This window comes from Pseudopodoces humilis, chromosome 1 (genome assembly GCF_049639895.1).
Source record: "Pseudopodoces humilis isolate 2021_Gansu_Grassland_sample_001 chromosome 1, ASM4963989v1, whole genome shotgun sequence".
Lineage (NCBI taxonomy): Eukaryota > Metazoa > Chordata > Aves > Passeriformes > Paridae > Pseudopodoces > Pseudopodoces humilis.
In genome coordinates, this window is record NC_142200.1 from 35,845,521 (window position 1) to 35,861,252 (window position 15,732).

General features: G+C 36.0%; 1 protein-coding gene across 6 annotated transcripts in view; it reads left to right on the forward strand.

The window, feature by feature from the left end:
- Nucleotides 1–15,732, forward strand: part of ASPH (aspartate beta-hydroxylase) — a 112,933-nt gene that overhangs the window by 66,695 nt on the left and 30,506 nt on the right. For all 6 annotated transcript variants that reach the window (XM_088053047.1, XM_014255120.2, XM_014255134.2 and 3 more), the window contains 4 exons: nt 8,081–8,169; nt 9,942–10,028; nt 13,060–13,210; nt 14,205–14,341. In XM_088053047.1, coding sequence (XP_087909173.1) covers nt 8,081–8,169; nt 9,942–10,028; nt 13,060–13,210; nt 14,205–14,341 — 464 coding nt within the window. The remainder of the gene's footprint in view (nt 1–8,080; nt 8,170–9,941; nt 10,029–13,059; nt 13,211–14,204; nt 14,342–15,732) is intronic.

Sequence of the window (15,732 nt, forward strand, 5' to 3'; positions counted from 1 at the left end):
CTAATATATGTGTATGTTCTTCAGAACATAATTGAAACTTTGAACAGGGAAGATTGGTGGTGGATGGCAAAGGGAATTAGTAAAACAAGAGGTTGTGAAATTAGTTGGAGAACCACTACAGACCATGGTATCAGTATCTACTTGTCATTGTCCCACACTCAGAAGTTGCCATTCACAAGTTGCCAAGAGCATTATTATTGAATATGTATCACAGCAGGGATGTGAGGGTGTTTATAAAACAAAGCCTATGATGCTCCCCTGGAAATTGCTTCCTTAGTTCTTCAAAGTTTAAGACAGAGAACTGACAGGAGGAGCCTTTGCTGCAAGTGACTTACAAGACTGCATCACTTGAAGGGGTTTTTATTTCAGATTAGCTTTAGAGATGGCATAACATAAGGAGACAAAACTATATAGTTATAGCCTCTACAATTAAATAATTATAACTTCTATTAAAACTTTATTGAAGACCCAAATCATAAAATTATAGAACAGTTTGGGTTGGAAAGGACCTTGAAAGGCCATTTTGTCCAACCCCTGCACTGAGGTAATTTAATTTTCTGCCAAATGGTAAGCACAACATACAGTCAGTGGAGCAGGATTATTCCAGTGTACTTTTCAAATCAGAAACTGAGGGCCATGTGTCCTCAAGGTGGCTGTAAAGACCAGCCTTTATCTTGAATCACTTATACCTTATAAAGTAAATAAAACTGGGTTCCTAACTCCTCTCTGTTTTGCATGTGAGGAATAGCAGCTGTATGATCAAGGAAGGCACCAGGAATGCTCCCTTGACATTATAATGACAATATGAATGAATCAATAAGTGAATAAAAAAATCTAATTATAAGAACCAAACCACATTTACAAGGTGGTTTGTTAGATAGGGAGTAGTGACTTTCCATCCTCATGTTTCCTCCCCCCAGTCCACAGAGAGATTGCAATGTTACTGTCTTGCCGTTTCTGAGGAACTAGAAATTTCATTAAAGACAAGTTTAACGAGAAATACTTACGCTAATATGTAATATGGACTCTCATAATCACAGAGCAAGCCCCTCTCAATTGACTGTAAATCTTACAGCATTAGCTTCCAAAAACTGAAGCCAGACTGTTTATCCTGTGTGGAAAGCAACTTTCCCCCCAAAACTCCAAGTCAGACCAGCCAGGCTGTCAGTCAATGCTCTTGGTGTACAGATCAGGTTCAAAATGTCAGCTCCAGCACTGCAGGTAAGCCTGTCCTCCCACCCCACCAATTTTTCTAGGCTCCAAACATAGGAAAGCAAGCAGAAGGCTTAGGAAGGGAATCATTAGTACTGAGAGCAAGAGGGAAGAGGAGAAAAGGGCAGCAAGTGGAAAACTGCCTGAGGTAGTCCCAGTTGAGATTTCCTCCTGGCCATGGTTGCACATCAGCTGCCAAGCTCTCTGTTTGTGGTGTCCTTCCTTGCATGTCTGTTGGGTCAGAATAAAACAACAGAACTGGAAAATACCTGCTCCCAATAATTTACAAGGCACAGGAGTGAGAGATGATTTGTGTTAAATGTATGGAAGTGCATACTGGTTTTTAGATATGAACACTAATTGTTCTGGAAGTGTTAATAGCAGCATGATGTCATCTATTTAATTTGCTCAGGAAGAAAACTGTACATGTATCCTTTGATCAGAGACTCAGAGTATGTCAGCAAGTACAAAATGGTTCATGCTATGTCTTGTGGTAAAGATAGCCCATCTTTTAAATTATCTTCTCAGGAAACAAGAAGTTGAAGCCTTTACAGTGGAAAAATACCTTCATCCACTCAAATTTGCTATCTGTTAAAATGCCAAGTGCATGGTGTCTCTCTAGGGTAAAAAAATGTGTTAATTGTGAAAGATAATCATGATAGTATTCAATATTTTTGTCCAATTCTGGCTAATGAGGTTAACTATTTTGATGTACCAGGCTGATACTTAATCTGACAGGTCATCAGTGTTTTTTCTTTTAGGAGAAGAAGCTTTTCCTTAGCTTGGATGATGGTGTTACATTTCAGATGACAATGTGAAATTGAGAGGTTTCACACACACAACCATTCCCACTTCTCTGGAGGCTAGAGAGGATTCATTTACTTAATTATAAAAGTGGTATTAGTAGTTATTTGTGGCATTTCTATGAGTTTTTCTATATTGTTTTGGGATCATACGTAATCAATTTTTTGGCCATGTACTAGTTTTCTCTTTTTGTTTTCCTTGTTAACCATGTAACTGCCTTAACATAATTGTCTGCTTGGTGTTTTATACTGATTTCCACCCTTGGGTTCTGCTCAGTTACACAGGGATTTACAGACATTTGATCAAGTGAGGAAATTTGTCTAGAAATTCTTGAAAGTTTTAAGTCCTTGATTATTATATCTTCAGGCAGATTTTCACATTAGAAGCTATCAAGAAATATAATTCTGTGAATAAATCAACAGTTTGCAAAATTACTTTTCTGATGCTGTTTGGACAGTTATTTAAGGTAAAAAGTTCTGCTTCAGATGAAGATTTAGAAACTTGATTTTTTGAACGTTATTAGTATTTTATTTTTACAGAAAAAGCTAATAAGAGCAGTGGTAATTGAGATTGCTTTCTATCACAAGACAGTGTTTTTAATCACTTATGACTTTTTTTAAATTATAGCACTGAGGTGAAATTTTGCATTGGGAAAAGATTTGGAGCTTCAATATTCTATTGCTGGCATGGGAGGGAGGAATAGGAGGAATCTCAGCTACTGTGATGACTGGCACAGTGAGTTTATGTGGGAGTTTCTTTGGTTGTCAAGTGAGAGAGTGGAAGTTACCTGCATAATTACAGTGTTGGCACTAAAGCACATTGACATATAATAGTATATTACAGAAATTGTACAACATATGGCTAAGTGGGACCCTCAAGCTTACTTCTCTCTTTAGTTGACTGAAGGCCTTATCAGCTGTGTGCATTGTTCTTGGCAGATGCTCACACATCTTGTTATTGCAAATTTTCAGTAATTAGAATTCCACAACTGCCCTCAGCAACCTGTTCTACTGTGCTTGCTCAGAGACAGTACTCCCAGATGTTCAAGACAAATTTTTTGTTATTGCCATTTTAAGCCTTCTCTTATCCTGTGATGATACAGAAAATAATTTATTATTTTCATATCTGTAGCTATGTTTTACAGAGTAGTGTGTACCTGTCTTTTCATGGCAAACTCTTTATTACTGCCTTTTTACCCTTTGTTCTTGCTTATTGTTGCTCCCCTCCCCACCCCAAATAAAGGCAAAATATTTTTTAACCAATCTTCAAGAGTGATTCAATTATGCTTAGTAGTTTAGTTACTTTTCCTTAATTTTGATCTGATTCTCTTGTGGTCAGAAAAGTATCTAGCAGTGTGTTCATTATCATTTAGAAATAATTTCTCTGTCCCTTACTACAGCAAGTAAGACTGTCACTGCTTTTGGTGATGACAAGAAGGTGCTTTTTAACATAAAACTAAAACATGCCTGGTATTTTAGTTTTCATATGTCAATACAGTTATATGAAATATTTAATCAAATTTCATTGGATGATATGACAGGCTATTAAGTTTACTGTACCTTAATGTAATACATTGTAATACATTGCTATTTCTATTTTTTTAAAATTCTGTATCTTGGTAAGTGAGATATGAGATTTCTTGTCATCACTGGTAATTGTTTATTCTCCAGGACAAGAACTAGCATAGAGTTTCATATAAGACTTCTTCCTAGCTTGCTGCTTTTTCAGTGGAAACTGTTTTCTCTAAGGAAATCTTCAGGAATCCTATGACAGCAGTCCTAGATAGAATGCTTATTCTTACATCCAAAGCTATTATTGAAAATCCTCAGTAGTATTCTTGAAAGCCCACAGAATGATACGTAAAAGGATTATTACCATTTTAATGCTCAACCTGATTTGGACTACAAACCAAATGTTGTAAAACCATGTGTGATCATGCATGACTTCAGTGTCATGGTGAAATTTGTCATTGAAGAAAAATTACATGTATTTTCCTCTGAAAACAGATAAGTTAACTTCTTTGTATCGTTGAATTTAATATATTGGGTCACATCTGCTAAAGGATTATTGCTCTAGAAGGAGGCAATGGATAATTTATTAAAATACCCCTGCAGGGAGATAGCAGGCTATCTGGTTAATATAGAGGAATGCTTGATGGTTACACTGAAAGCTCCCTGGTGAATCCTTTAACATAGGAATAGAACGGGAGATGAAAATGATTGCTCATTATATGCTGTTTACTGTGTTATATTGGTGCCTAGCACATGAATAATATTTATGTTAACAGCTCCTTTCCAGCTTTTTATATTGATCTCATGCTGGTCTAGGGCTGATATATAATTGTACTGAAAATAGGAAGATAATACTTTTTTTTTTATATAATGGAGGGTGGCAAATAGGTTCTTCCAACACATCACCCTAGCTGGATATGAAAGATATTGTATCTTTGTGCCACAGGCTTGTAGGATTTTAACTTACTATTCCTATTTATTCCTTTTTTTTTCTGAGCTGTTTCTCATCTCCTTGTAAACTTAAATGAACTGCAGAGAGTGTCCCACAGGCAGTGGGAGTTTCTTGGTGGGTGGGAAAGCTTCTTTCCTTTGCCTCAAAGGAACCTCACTGTTGATATGCCTACTGAGTTTGAAAAGGACCAAATGACTCTGTCTTTCCATGAATGCTGAAAGCTAAAAAGCTGACAAATAGCTGTCCTGTCTCACTGAAATACAGTTCCTGCATAGCTGGCTAACCTTAGATAAAGATGTTTCTTTATGATGCTGTAAGAATTGAGAATTAACATTTTAGTTGCAGTTTATGTTACTTAGAGAACAGAAACTAAACCAAATGTTTGGTGGTGGTATCCCATTGGAAGCTCCCCAGATACTGAGGTACAGATACCCAGAGGAACTGACATGCCTCAGTTTTCTTGCTAACAACAAAGGACAGTTTCACATGGCAGCTAAGAGCAAAATGAATGAAAAAATCCTCAAGGTCACTTGCTTTCATTGGTTCCTTGGGTTGTTGTTTCTGGGTTCTTCCACTCCTGCTGTTAAGCAAGCCAGGCCTTAGAAACAGCAATGGTTTCTTGAAAAACTGAGCTGACATATTTTTTAAAATGAAAAAAAAAAACCAAATGCAAAATCCAACATATATTTTACATGTTATGGGTTGTTCTTTTCAGGCCAAATGACATGTGAAGAACTTGTCACCACACCTGTCAGTCACTGTGGACTGAAGGTTTGGGGTGGAGGGATTCTCACACAGCTGTTTCTGTGAATTTTACTGGATTTAAGGGGTGTGAACACCTGGAAGAGAGCCAGAGCTGTGCTCCTTAACCATTATTATCATTAAATGCATGAAAAGGCAGTAAAGACATTGCTTTCCTATGAAATGGAGGATACCAAAGTAAGACAGAGTAAGACTGAGGTCAGTGACAGATTCGAAAGCATTTCTCCTACATCATTTATGGGGAATAAACAAAAGGCATTAAAAACATCTATATTACTAAGAAAAATGCCATGCTTCTCTTTAGTCAGCGCAGTTCATGATAACTACATTCCTTAAGAGTATTACTGTGTGCTTCAGTATAAATGCTTAATTTCAAATCAGGTTACAATAAAAAACTTGGAACTGCTTAGGGAAGCAAATCCAACATATTAAGTTATGCTAGTTGTGAGTGTATCCTGAAAAAGGAGTAAACTCCTCAATGTCAGGCAGTTTTGTTTTAGTTTTTTTTCCTCTTCTTGTATCTAATGCTTTGAAAAGTTACAGTCCCTACTATTAAAAGAGGAATCAACAGACATATAATAAGACTAGTGTATTGCTGTTTTAGTACCTTTTGTTTATAAGTCTCAATACATTTTTTTACATTTAAACCTTTACACAACCTTTGTGAAAAAAAAAAAAAAAAGAAATTTGGTAGGATAGCTTAAATTCTGTTCCCTTCCTGCTCCTGAAAAACAATGGCATCTTTGCAACTGTGCATACCAGCACTGCAGAAGAGTTTAAAAAGGTGTAGTGTAAGAAAAACTCCACACAGAGCTGTCTAAGTTCAGCATTGAAAAGGAGAGTAAAATCTTACACAGAAAGAAACAAAAGTAGTCAAGGGTGTTTTTTGCATTCTATACAGATATTCAGACTTATGAGATGCTCTAATGACTGGATGGATGTAATAATGGTCTAGCATTGTCCAAGGCATTGGTCTTTCTCTGAGGTTTAACACAGATGACATGATTTGTCTGCCTAAAACTCTGTGTAGGATCAGAGTCTCAGAGAGACAGTGTCATTTAATGAATCATGAGCACAGCTTCCAGTAGCATTTGATGGCTTTTGTCATTCCTGAACAGGGCACCTGAGGGCTTGAGAAGCAGAATAAAATGTGGGTAGTTACTATAATTTGTTATATTGCTTGCTACAATACTTGCTACAGCATTGCAGTAGATGATGTTAAACTGTAGGATGTTTGATTTAAACTTTATACATACCAGTTACAACATTCCCTATTTAAACTTCTACAAAGAAAATAGTAATTTTACTTCTTTTTCTGCTATTAATGACCCACTTTCCATAGAGGGGAAAAAAGCAGTAATGCATAATTAAAGCAAAAAAGATGTGCTACTAATTACAGATATACTTAATGAGTAGTTCTATCAGACAATATGTATTTCCTCTACTTGTGTAAGAAAAGGTGGAATCTTTTTTTCTAATGAGGTGCAAGTGCAGAGTTAAGCTGTAGAAAATGTGGAAGAAACCAGTTACCTGCTGTCATATCCTTTCAGTAGAGTACTTCCACTTTTTTAACAACTAGTATATTTAATAACTAGTATACTTGATGTAACCAGGTAGACATTTAGAATAAACTACTATGAGGTAAATAGCTGTTTAAATTGACACCAGTCACTTAAATTTGCTTCAAATGCAGTTTACTTTACACACTTTATTTCAAGGCTGATTTGCTACATACTGCTGCTGCTCTACTGCTGTGTGATAGCTTACTAAGCTGTAGAAACTTAATCATTTAAATGAGTCTTAACCCAACATTTCAGTGTTTAATTAATCAGGAAGGTCAAGTACTTAACTTTTTGGATCCCTCCTAACCTGAGTAACTGATTTCTATGAATTCATCTAACCACAAAATGGGTAAGGTTTGAAGAGACCACAGTGGGTCATCTCGTCCAACCTTCCTGCTCAAGCAGGATCATCCTATGGCACATGGTACAGGATTGTGTCCACACAGTTCTTGAATATCTCCAGTGAGGGAGAATCTACAATATCTCTGGGCAATCTGTTCCAGTGCTTGGCAAACTGCACAGTAAAGAAGTTCTTCCTCATGTTCAGGTGGAACTTCCCATGCATTAGTTTCTGCCTGTTTCCTCTTGTCCTATTGCTTAGCAGCACTGAGAAGAGCCTGGTTTCATCCTCGTCACCTACTCTTAAGTTCTTAATATCTTAATATTTATACACATTAATGAGGACCCCTCTCAGTCATCTCTTCTTGAGGCTGAATAGGCCCAGCCCCCTCATCCTTTTATCATAAGAGAGATGCTCCCTTGATCATCTTTATTGCCCTCCACTGGACTCACTCCAGGAGCTCCATATCTCTCTTGTCCTGAGGAGCCCAGAACTGCACACAGTGGTCCAGAGGCAGCCTCAATAATTGCTCTAGACAAAGCAGACATATTCAGTCACACCTTTTGGAAATTACTAGTATGCCCTGATGATTGTGGTTTTCATCATACCATAAATGTGGAAAAATAACAGTTCCCTTTGTTCTTCCACATCAGTTGAACCACTTGGGGAAAAAAAAAAATCCTTTACTGTCATGTGACAAAAAATGCTTTAGTCTAAACTTAACTGCCAAGTTACTCAATTTGAATGTCTGAAGTTTGCTTTTTCATATAGGAATTTTTGATTCTAATAACTAACAAATCAGTTTCTTTTCAGTGTAATTTGAAACTGCCTTACTTGAAAATTATGCGCTTTGCCAGCACACTCCCTAGCTAAGTGTTACCCCAGACAATTGAAATATGAAAAAAGTAATGAACTGTGTGTTTGTTAAATCTTCTAGCTAAAAAGAAGAAGAAGCCAAAGCTCTTAAACAAGTTTGATAAGACCATTAAAGCTGAACTAGATGCTGCAGAAAAACTACGTAAAAAAGTAAGTTTTAAATGTTTCACTCAGGACAGTAGGCAGCGGACAAAAACTGAATAAATTAAAAACTTGAAAAAAGGGAGAATGAATTTTAGACTACTTTTTGTGAAATTAACTTTGTGAAATACTCAACGCATATTTGTCCTTCAAGTTTAATTTCTGCTGGATAGTTTATCTTAAATTTTTTAATTGTAAGCATCTGTCTGTTCATATTTGTTTGCTCACTGTTAACCTTGAAGATGTGTAGCTTAATCATTGAATTTCTGCTTAAATGGATCACATGGAACAGGGTAGTTCTGTCCTGTAACTTTGTCCAGTTGATTACTGAAGTCAAGTGCTACCAGAGGAGTTTGTGTGTGTTAACAGGGATCTCTCAGTAAGTGTTCTGATACCTTGTGAGCACATCATTGAAATAGGTGTTTTTTCTGTTGAGATTCTGTGTCCTGGAAGTTCCTCTGCTGCTGTACAGCTGCTTAGGGGACAAAACAGATGTTCCTGCTTCTCGCCAGGGGCAGCAAGACCTTGATGTTAATCAGTCAGTCAGGTTGGGTAGTTCTGAATTTCATAACTTGACCATGAAAAACAAACAAAAAAAACCCCAAGCTCTTTAGTCATCTCCCCTTATAGCTTCCAATTTTATACTTTTATTTGAATATTTCAGACAATAATGCTTTTGCAGAGATGTTCCTTTTCCAGATATGAGATTAAATAGTGAAGGAAGACTGTGGCTATTAAAAATGAGAGACTTTAAGTCTTTTAAATGTAGTTCTTGTTAAAACTCTGATATGTCTAGAAGACAGTCCTAGCACATAAAGAACAATCACAGATCTTTGCTGTACCCTAGATTTGAGGTGGATAAGCAGTGAGATACACTATTTTCAGTAAAACAAAATAAAAACCAATTTGGTCATTGCAGGTGCAGGATTATTCTTCATTTTCAGGCCATACTTTGCAGTTTTGACTTTATCTTGCCATCTATGCAGCCCCAGAGTTCTGGAAGGTCTGTGATGGGACTGGAGAGCTATTGCATAGGGAGCACTAACCTCTGGCAGCCCCTGCAGCAGTTCCTCACTAGAAACCTTCTTTACATGCTAGAATACAAAAAAAAAAAAGAATTTTCATGCTTCTTATTGCTTAAGCAATTAGTTAATTTGAAATAGGCATAATAGAAACATTTGATGAGCCTGTAGAGTCAGCTGCTTAACTCTTTTCCTGCTCTATTTCTTGGTAAGTTATATAGGAATCAGATGTGTATAATATTTGACGATATCAAGGCAGTTGTGTATGATTTATACACATATAACTTGTATTTATAAAGCTGTAAAGAGGTGGAAGTGGCAGCAAGGTCTATTGCCAAACATTGCCAAGCAGTTCTTAGCACCTCTTTAACAGTGGGGTTGGCTCTTCTCAAGGTCCATCAGGAGAATACCACATGTACCATTACATTCAGGCTTGTAGTTATGATACAGTTCATCATAAGAGTTATGCAGAGGGAAAATTTCCACCTATGTCTAGAGTTTTCTTCCTATTCTCTATCATTTTTGCTCTGAAATTTGTTATTAGCAGTAGGATCTTTACTTTTTTATACAGACAGGTTATTTTCACCTTGGCATTTTATCCAGTCAACAAAGGGAAAGTGAATAAAGTGTGAAAAACAAAGTTATTAATTTTAACCATGGAAAGTAGATTATATTGTTTCATAAGTAATGACAATTATTTCCTGTATCTTTCAGCATTTTTATTAGATAGAATTGCTGATAAATATCTCTGCTTTTCAGGGAAAAGTTGAAGAAGCTCTAAGGGCCTTTGAAGCATTAGTGAATCAATATCCACAAAGTCCTCGAGCAAGATACGGGAAAGCACAGGTACCTAGGAAAAAAAATTATAGGTGTTGAAAAAGTCTAAAATAAACATTTTGTTTTACCAATAGAGTTATAAGCAGTTTGAATTAATTTATAAATTTGTGGAGGTTTCCTAGGTAAAAAAAGAATCATGTCATCTGTCATATTGTATCTCTTTCAGTCAACCGTCCTTCCCCAATTACCTTGGCAGCTTTTGTGGAACTTCAGTGGGAAGTATTGTAAATAACAAAAAATAAAGTACATCCTGTAGATCTGAGGAGAACTGTCAGGTGAATGGCAAGAGATAAATACCACGTAATGGCCCAGTGCAGGAACAACAGGCAGAACCTCCCTGTTACACACTATTTGCTGTACCTGGTAAATCAACATATCTGTCAGGGATAAATGCTGCTTTTTGCTCTAGTGGGAATAGAGAAGAGGATTTGGAGTTTTTAGAGAGAAAGAATTAAAGGATAAAGAACACAAATTCTCAGGCAGTGAGGCTTAATTAGCTTTACTTGTGGAGTGAGTTATGTTTTAGGTGTTTCCCTTCAAAAAAAAAACCAAAGCCCAGAAGAGATCAGAAAATAATCTCTGCATTTATTATACTTTTAGATTGTGTTGAGATGTCTCAAAAGGGAATAATCTTTGAATTTTCCTAAATAGTAGGATAATCCTGCTGCAATAAAAGGCTCCTTGAACTCATGTTAATCAGGATGAACAAAGTGAAGCCCTCACTGTAGGATAGAATGGTGGTGTTGGACAATTGATGGGGACCTTGGAGTCACAACCAGTTTCCACTTGGTTAATAATAGTCATACTTAAACCAAAGCTGTGATTATCCAAAAATCTATCACACAAGCACTTGATACACAGCAGACCAAATGCTTCAGTGTCCTCTGTGGTAACAGTCTGCTGAACTCTTTGCCTCTTTACAGTAGGAGACCACTTTGTTCCTACATGTGATGAACTTATCTCTGTTAAGTTACACTTTTAACAGTCACCAGTTTTTACAAATCTACTCATTATATCTAACAGAACATGCTTCCTGCCTCCTCAATGGCTTTAGGGAGAAGGGCAGATCACTGCAGCTAGTTCTGAAATTTATTCTCATTCAGAATTCCCACCTCAGTGACCCAACTTCCTTTGTCCATTTCTAGCAATTTGTAGTCACTTACTACTACTTTAGCAATCCATGAAAGGTCAATACAGACCAAGATCTGAGGAAATTGTTATATGTGTTTTCTGGGAGTGTGTAAAAACAATAAATTCATTTTCTCTAGCCTTTGAAGGTTCACACTAGTCATCTTACTGAACAGTTATAGAAATATTACCAATGACAATTTTATTGAAGCCAGTATGTGTAAGTTCAAGCTGTTTGAAGGAATAGGAAGACCATGGGCATCAGACAGACAAATTATTAAGATTTGCACTGTAACACAGTATTTTTTTAAAACGGGTATTCATACCAACAAAATGCATTTAAATTTGCTATTTCTTATGACTAACTAAAAGTGAAACTGCAAAGAATAAGGTTAAAGGCCTTGAAGGTTAAAGGTGAAGAAGGTCAAGAATTCACCACAGAACTGTACTTCTCCATTTCTTTAAAGCATGAACCAACATGTGCTAATTTTGTAGATTAGGTTTTCAATAAGACATGAGGATTGATTTTTTTTTCTGCATCTTTTAATGGCTTTAAAAGGCAACTGTTTTCCAAAAAAATCTGCAAAATATTTCATTATTGATGTGGTTTTCAGAAATATGAGCTATTCTTTATTTGATATCTGAATTACACTTGAGCCAGATAAAATGATACTCTACAGAATTTATTAACATCTTTACAGCTGGAAAGAACAATAGGTTTTTGACCTCCTTATATGATTTCTACTGGTGAAGTTATGCAGATTTTATGCTAACAATTTTTGGTTCTTTGTTATGTATCTTTAATATTATTTGCCCTGCAATTCTTTTGAAAAAAGAGAAATCAATTTCATAGTGATTGTACATCAGAAAAAATAAGTTATTGCTTAAAACTGATTTCTGAATTTGTCTCTGAAAAATGCTTGATGAACTGTTTAGCTGAGTAACCATACTTTTTGGTATTTCCAATACTAAGTTTTAAAGCAACTGAAGGAAAAAATTAAAGGACAGAAGTGCAAAAAAGATTTCAGATACTTGCTATAACATACAGATAACACAGTTGAAGCAATTCCATTTAATTTGTGTCTTTGATGCAACAGTGAATTTAAATAGACCAACAACAGCTTCTGCACCATCATGCTTGTGATACATCTGCCATGGCTCTTGCCTTAAAGAACATAAGCCAATAAATATTGTAGTATTTGAGAAGAATGCATTAAACATGAGAAAAATCATGCATTTATATAAACAATTCAAAGTAAGCCTTTAAAAATTCTGCATTTGAGACAGTCATTTGCAGCTATGGAACATGCCTTACCACAGGTGAGATCAGTCATCGCTTCTGTTAGATTCATTGAAGCTGTAATTTCACTGTAGAGAGCTCATATATCCTTTGATCTGCTTCTGAATTTGATGAACAAGTTTAAGTTTTGAAGGAGTTGTAGGGTTCATATTCTATCAATGCATGCAAGGCAAAAGGCAATTCCTAATTCATTTTGGAAGAAAGAGTGTAAATAAATTTGTCAGAATAGATGAAAATGTTTGTTGGTGTGTTTTGATTTGTGTATTGCTTCCAGAGTGAGGTTTAGTACGCAAATAGTCCATAGACAAAATTTTGCATTTCTTCTGTGTTATGAAAACAGATTGCTTCATCTGTTTTTGAAAGCAGAAATTATGAATTCTACAAATATTAATCAAAAATCTGTGTTAATGAATGTTTTAGGTGCAAATTTTCTCGTACTTCTCCTTTCACACACTTTGTAGGTAACAAGATATAATGGTAATTCTAGTGTACTTTCCCATAAAGCACAACCCATAGTCTAACAATTGCATACTTTGCCCGGTAAGAAAATAGTTGGTTTTAAGATTAACAGATTATTATGTGTTCTAATAATGGTTTTGTTCTTCTTTCTAGTCTGAAGATGACTTAGCTGAGAAAATGAGAAGCAATGAGATGCTGCAACAGGCCATCAACACTTATGATGAGGTGGTTAGTTTGCCAAATGTCCCTTCAGACCTGATAAAACTGAGCTTGAAGCGAGAAGCAGACAGGCAGCAGTTCCTTGGTAAGTTTTGAGGATGGTATAAAAATTACAGCAGTTGTCTGAGCAAGGATTTCAAGACATTGCTAAGGATTTTAAAGTGATAATTCCACTGAATTTTTTGGTTGAACTTGTCTTCCTAGTATCGTAAATGAAAACCATTTTTACATTATTTAATTTTTTTTCTAGGGAACTAATGTCAATAATTTAGGATAATAGTGCCTGTAGAAAGCTGCAGCAGATGCTATGACAAGCTATGATGATAGGTGGTCAAACTTTTTATTTACAAGGAATAAAGTTTTCTTTTTCTACTGAAGCTGAAGAAAATCAAGAGGAAATGACTGGCATAAGCAGAGTAAACATACTGAGAATAAACTTTCAGTAAACATAGAGAAGAATGGAACACAGGGAGAACAGCCCCAAGATTTAGGTTTTAGATTCTAGTTTTAGATCTCAATTCTGTGATGTATGAGAAGTGATGATTAGAATATGAGGCACAATCAAGAGTTCTCTTCCCATGGGTTGGATTTTTAATATCAAGTTGTTTTGATCTCGCTTTTCCTTAGCAAGACCTCATTTAGGAAGTCAAGGATCATACTTAATTTTAGCACATAAAGCATGACAACCTTCATAATGGAAGTAGACTAGAACTTACTTAACACTGGAAATTAATTAAGATGAAGTTTATTATTATATGTTTACTTAGTTTTGTCCAGTGCTTTGCTCCAAAGATTAAATAATGTTACTTCTGCACTGTGAAAGGTTCTCCACAAGAGGCTGCCATAACACTGCGTGATTGCCGTGATTCTGTGAAATATTCCTGGTACAGCTACACCCACAGTGACAGCCAGGCAGCTGAATGTGCTCCTGTCTGCACAAGTTTTTCCATCTTTTCCTTCTTGATTGTCAGTGAAAGTGGACCACTTGCCTCTGATTTGTGTCCTTAGATGTTGTGTAAATGTCTTGCTACTGTTTCTTATATCTGCCGTTGTAATTAAGTCTTGTTCAATCAAATCAGGTCGCATGAGGGGTTCCCTGGTTACTCTGCAGAAATTAGTTCAGCTTTTTCCCAGTGAGACTTCATTCAAGAATGACCTTGGTGTCGGTTACCTCTTGATAGGAGATAACAGCAATGCTAAGAAAGTATATGAAGAGGTGAGTTTCCATTCCTGCCAAGGAAAATTATTGTTAACATTATGTTCATTTCAAAGTTTGATAGATTTTAACTTTTTTTAGTTGTTAAATATATCACATGTGAGATTTTGAAGGGTTAATACAGATACATTTTTTTTTTCTGGTGCAGTTATCTTTAATTTTAATTAATATTTTCTGATAGTGTCATGCTAAGTTTTTCCTCATTGACAGAGGAATGCAAATTATTTCCATATACTCAACTCTTCTACCTTCTGGTAGTCAGGTTTGGAATATATTGATAACACATCTAAATGTGTTGTATGTAACATGTAATATGTAATGCATACTATAAAAAAAAAAAAAAAGATAACCAATCTTCAAGACAAGGAAAGCAGAAGTAAATCAGTTTCTTTACAAGAACAGCATCTCTAACCATGTGATCAAGTAGATCAGTACTCACAAAGCTATTTAACCTTAGTTTTTTCATCTTTCTATAAGCAGCTTAAAATCTGTTTTTCATTCATGATGTTTGTAGTGTGGACAATTCATTGGAGTTATATTTCTGTCTATGCTATGGTTATCTGGCTGGGGAAACTTTGCTCTCAGGAAAGGCCACTCTGCTCCTGTGATCTAGAAACCTTGTTAACATCTGGAAACTGTCTGAAAGATGTGGTGTCTGACATCACTGGTAGAGCACAAACTTGACCAGGAATGGTCTTGTTGATGTTGGCACGCTTGTGGTGCTTGTGTAGGACAGTCTTGGTGGGGTAATTGGCTGTTTATGGAGGCTGGAAAGGGATCAGCAGGATTAGTGCCACCTCCTGAGAATAAAGGCCCGATTCTCCATCCCCCACATCTGGGAGGCTGAAGAGATTCTCATCTCTGATAGCTTCTCAAAGAGAAGGAGGATGTCCAACCACCTGGTTAGAAGCAGAAGCTAAACACTAGGAATACCATTTTTTTCCCTCAGGCTCCTCTGGTAGTCTCAGATGTTGCCAGAATAATGTTTGCTTTGCTACTTTGGCTACTTTTTAGATCCTTCCATAAAATGTTTCTGTCCGATGATTTTTGGCTTGCTGTCAAAATTTTTCAGAGGATTGGAAATACTGGCTTTTTATACAGAATTTATTAAACAAACCTGGTACTCAAGCTGCAAGGAATTTAAGAAAACAAAAACATACTCCTTTTGGTCAAGATTTTCCTGTGCAATTATTCAGTGTTTTGTCACAAAGAACATAATTATTAGAATTTCTCAATAATCACAGGGATTTTTATACATGGAGGAAGGTAATGAATCTGCTATATAATTACTTTGATACTGAGTTTTATATACTTCAGAAGAAATATATAGGGCTCTGATTGAAAACAGGTCTGCAACTGGTTTGCTTTTAGCATATTGTTTCCCAGTCTTC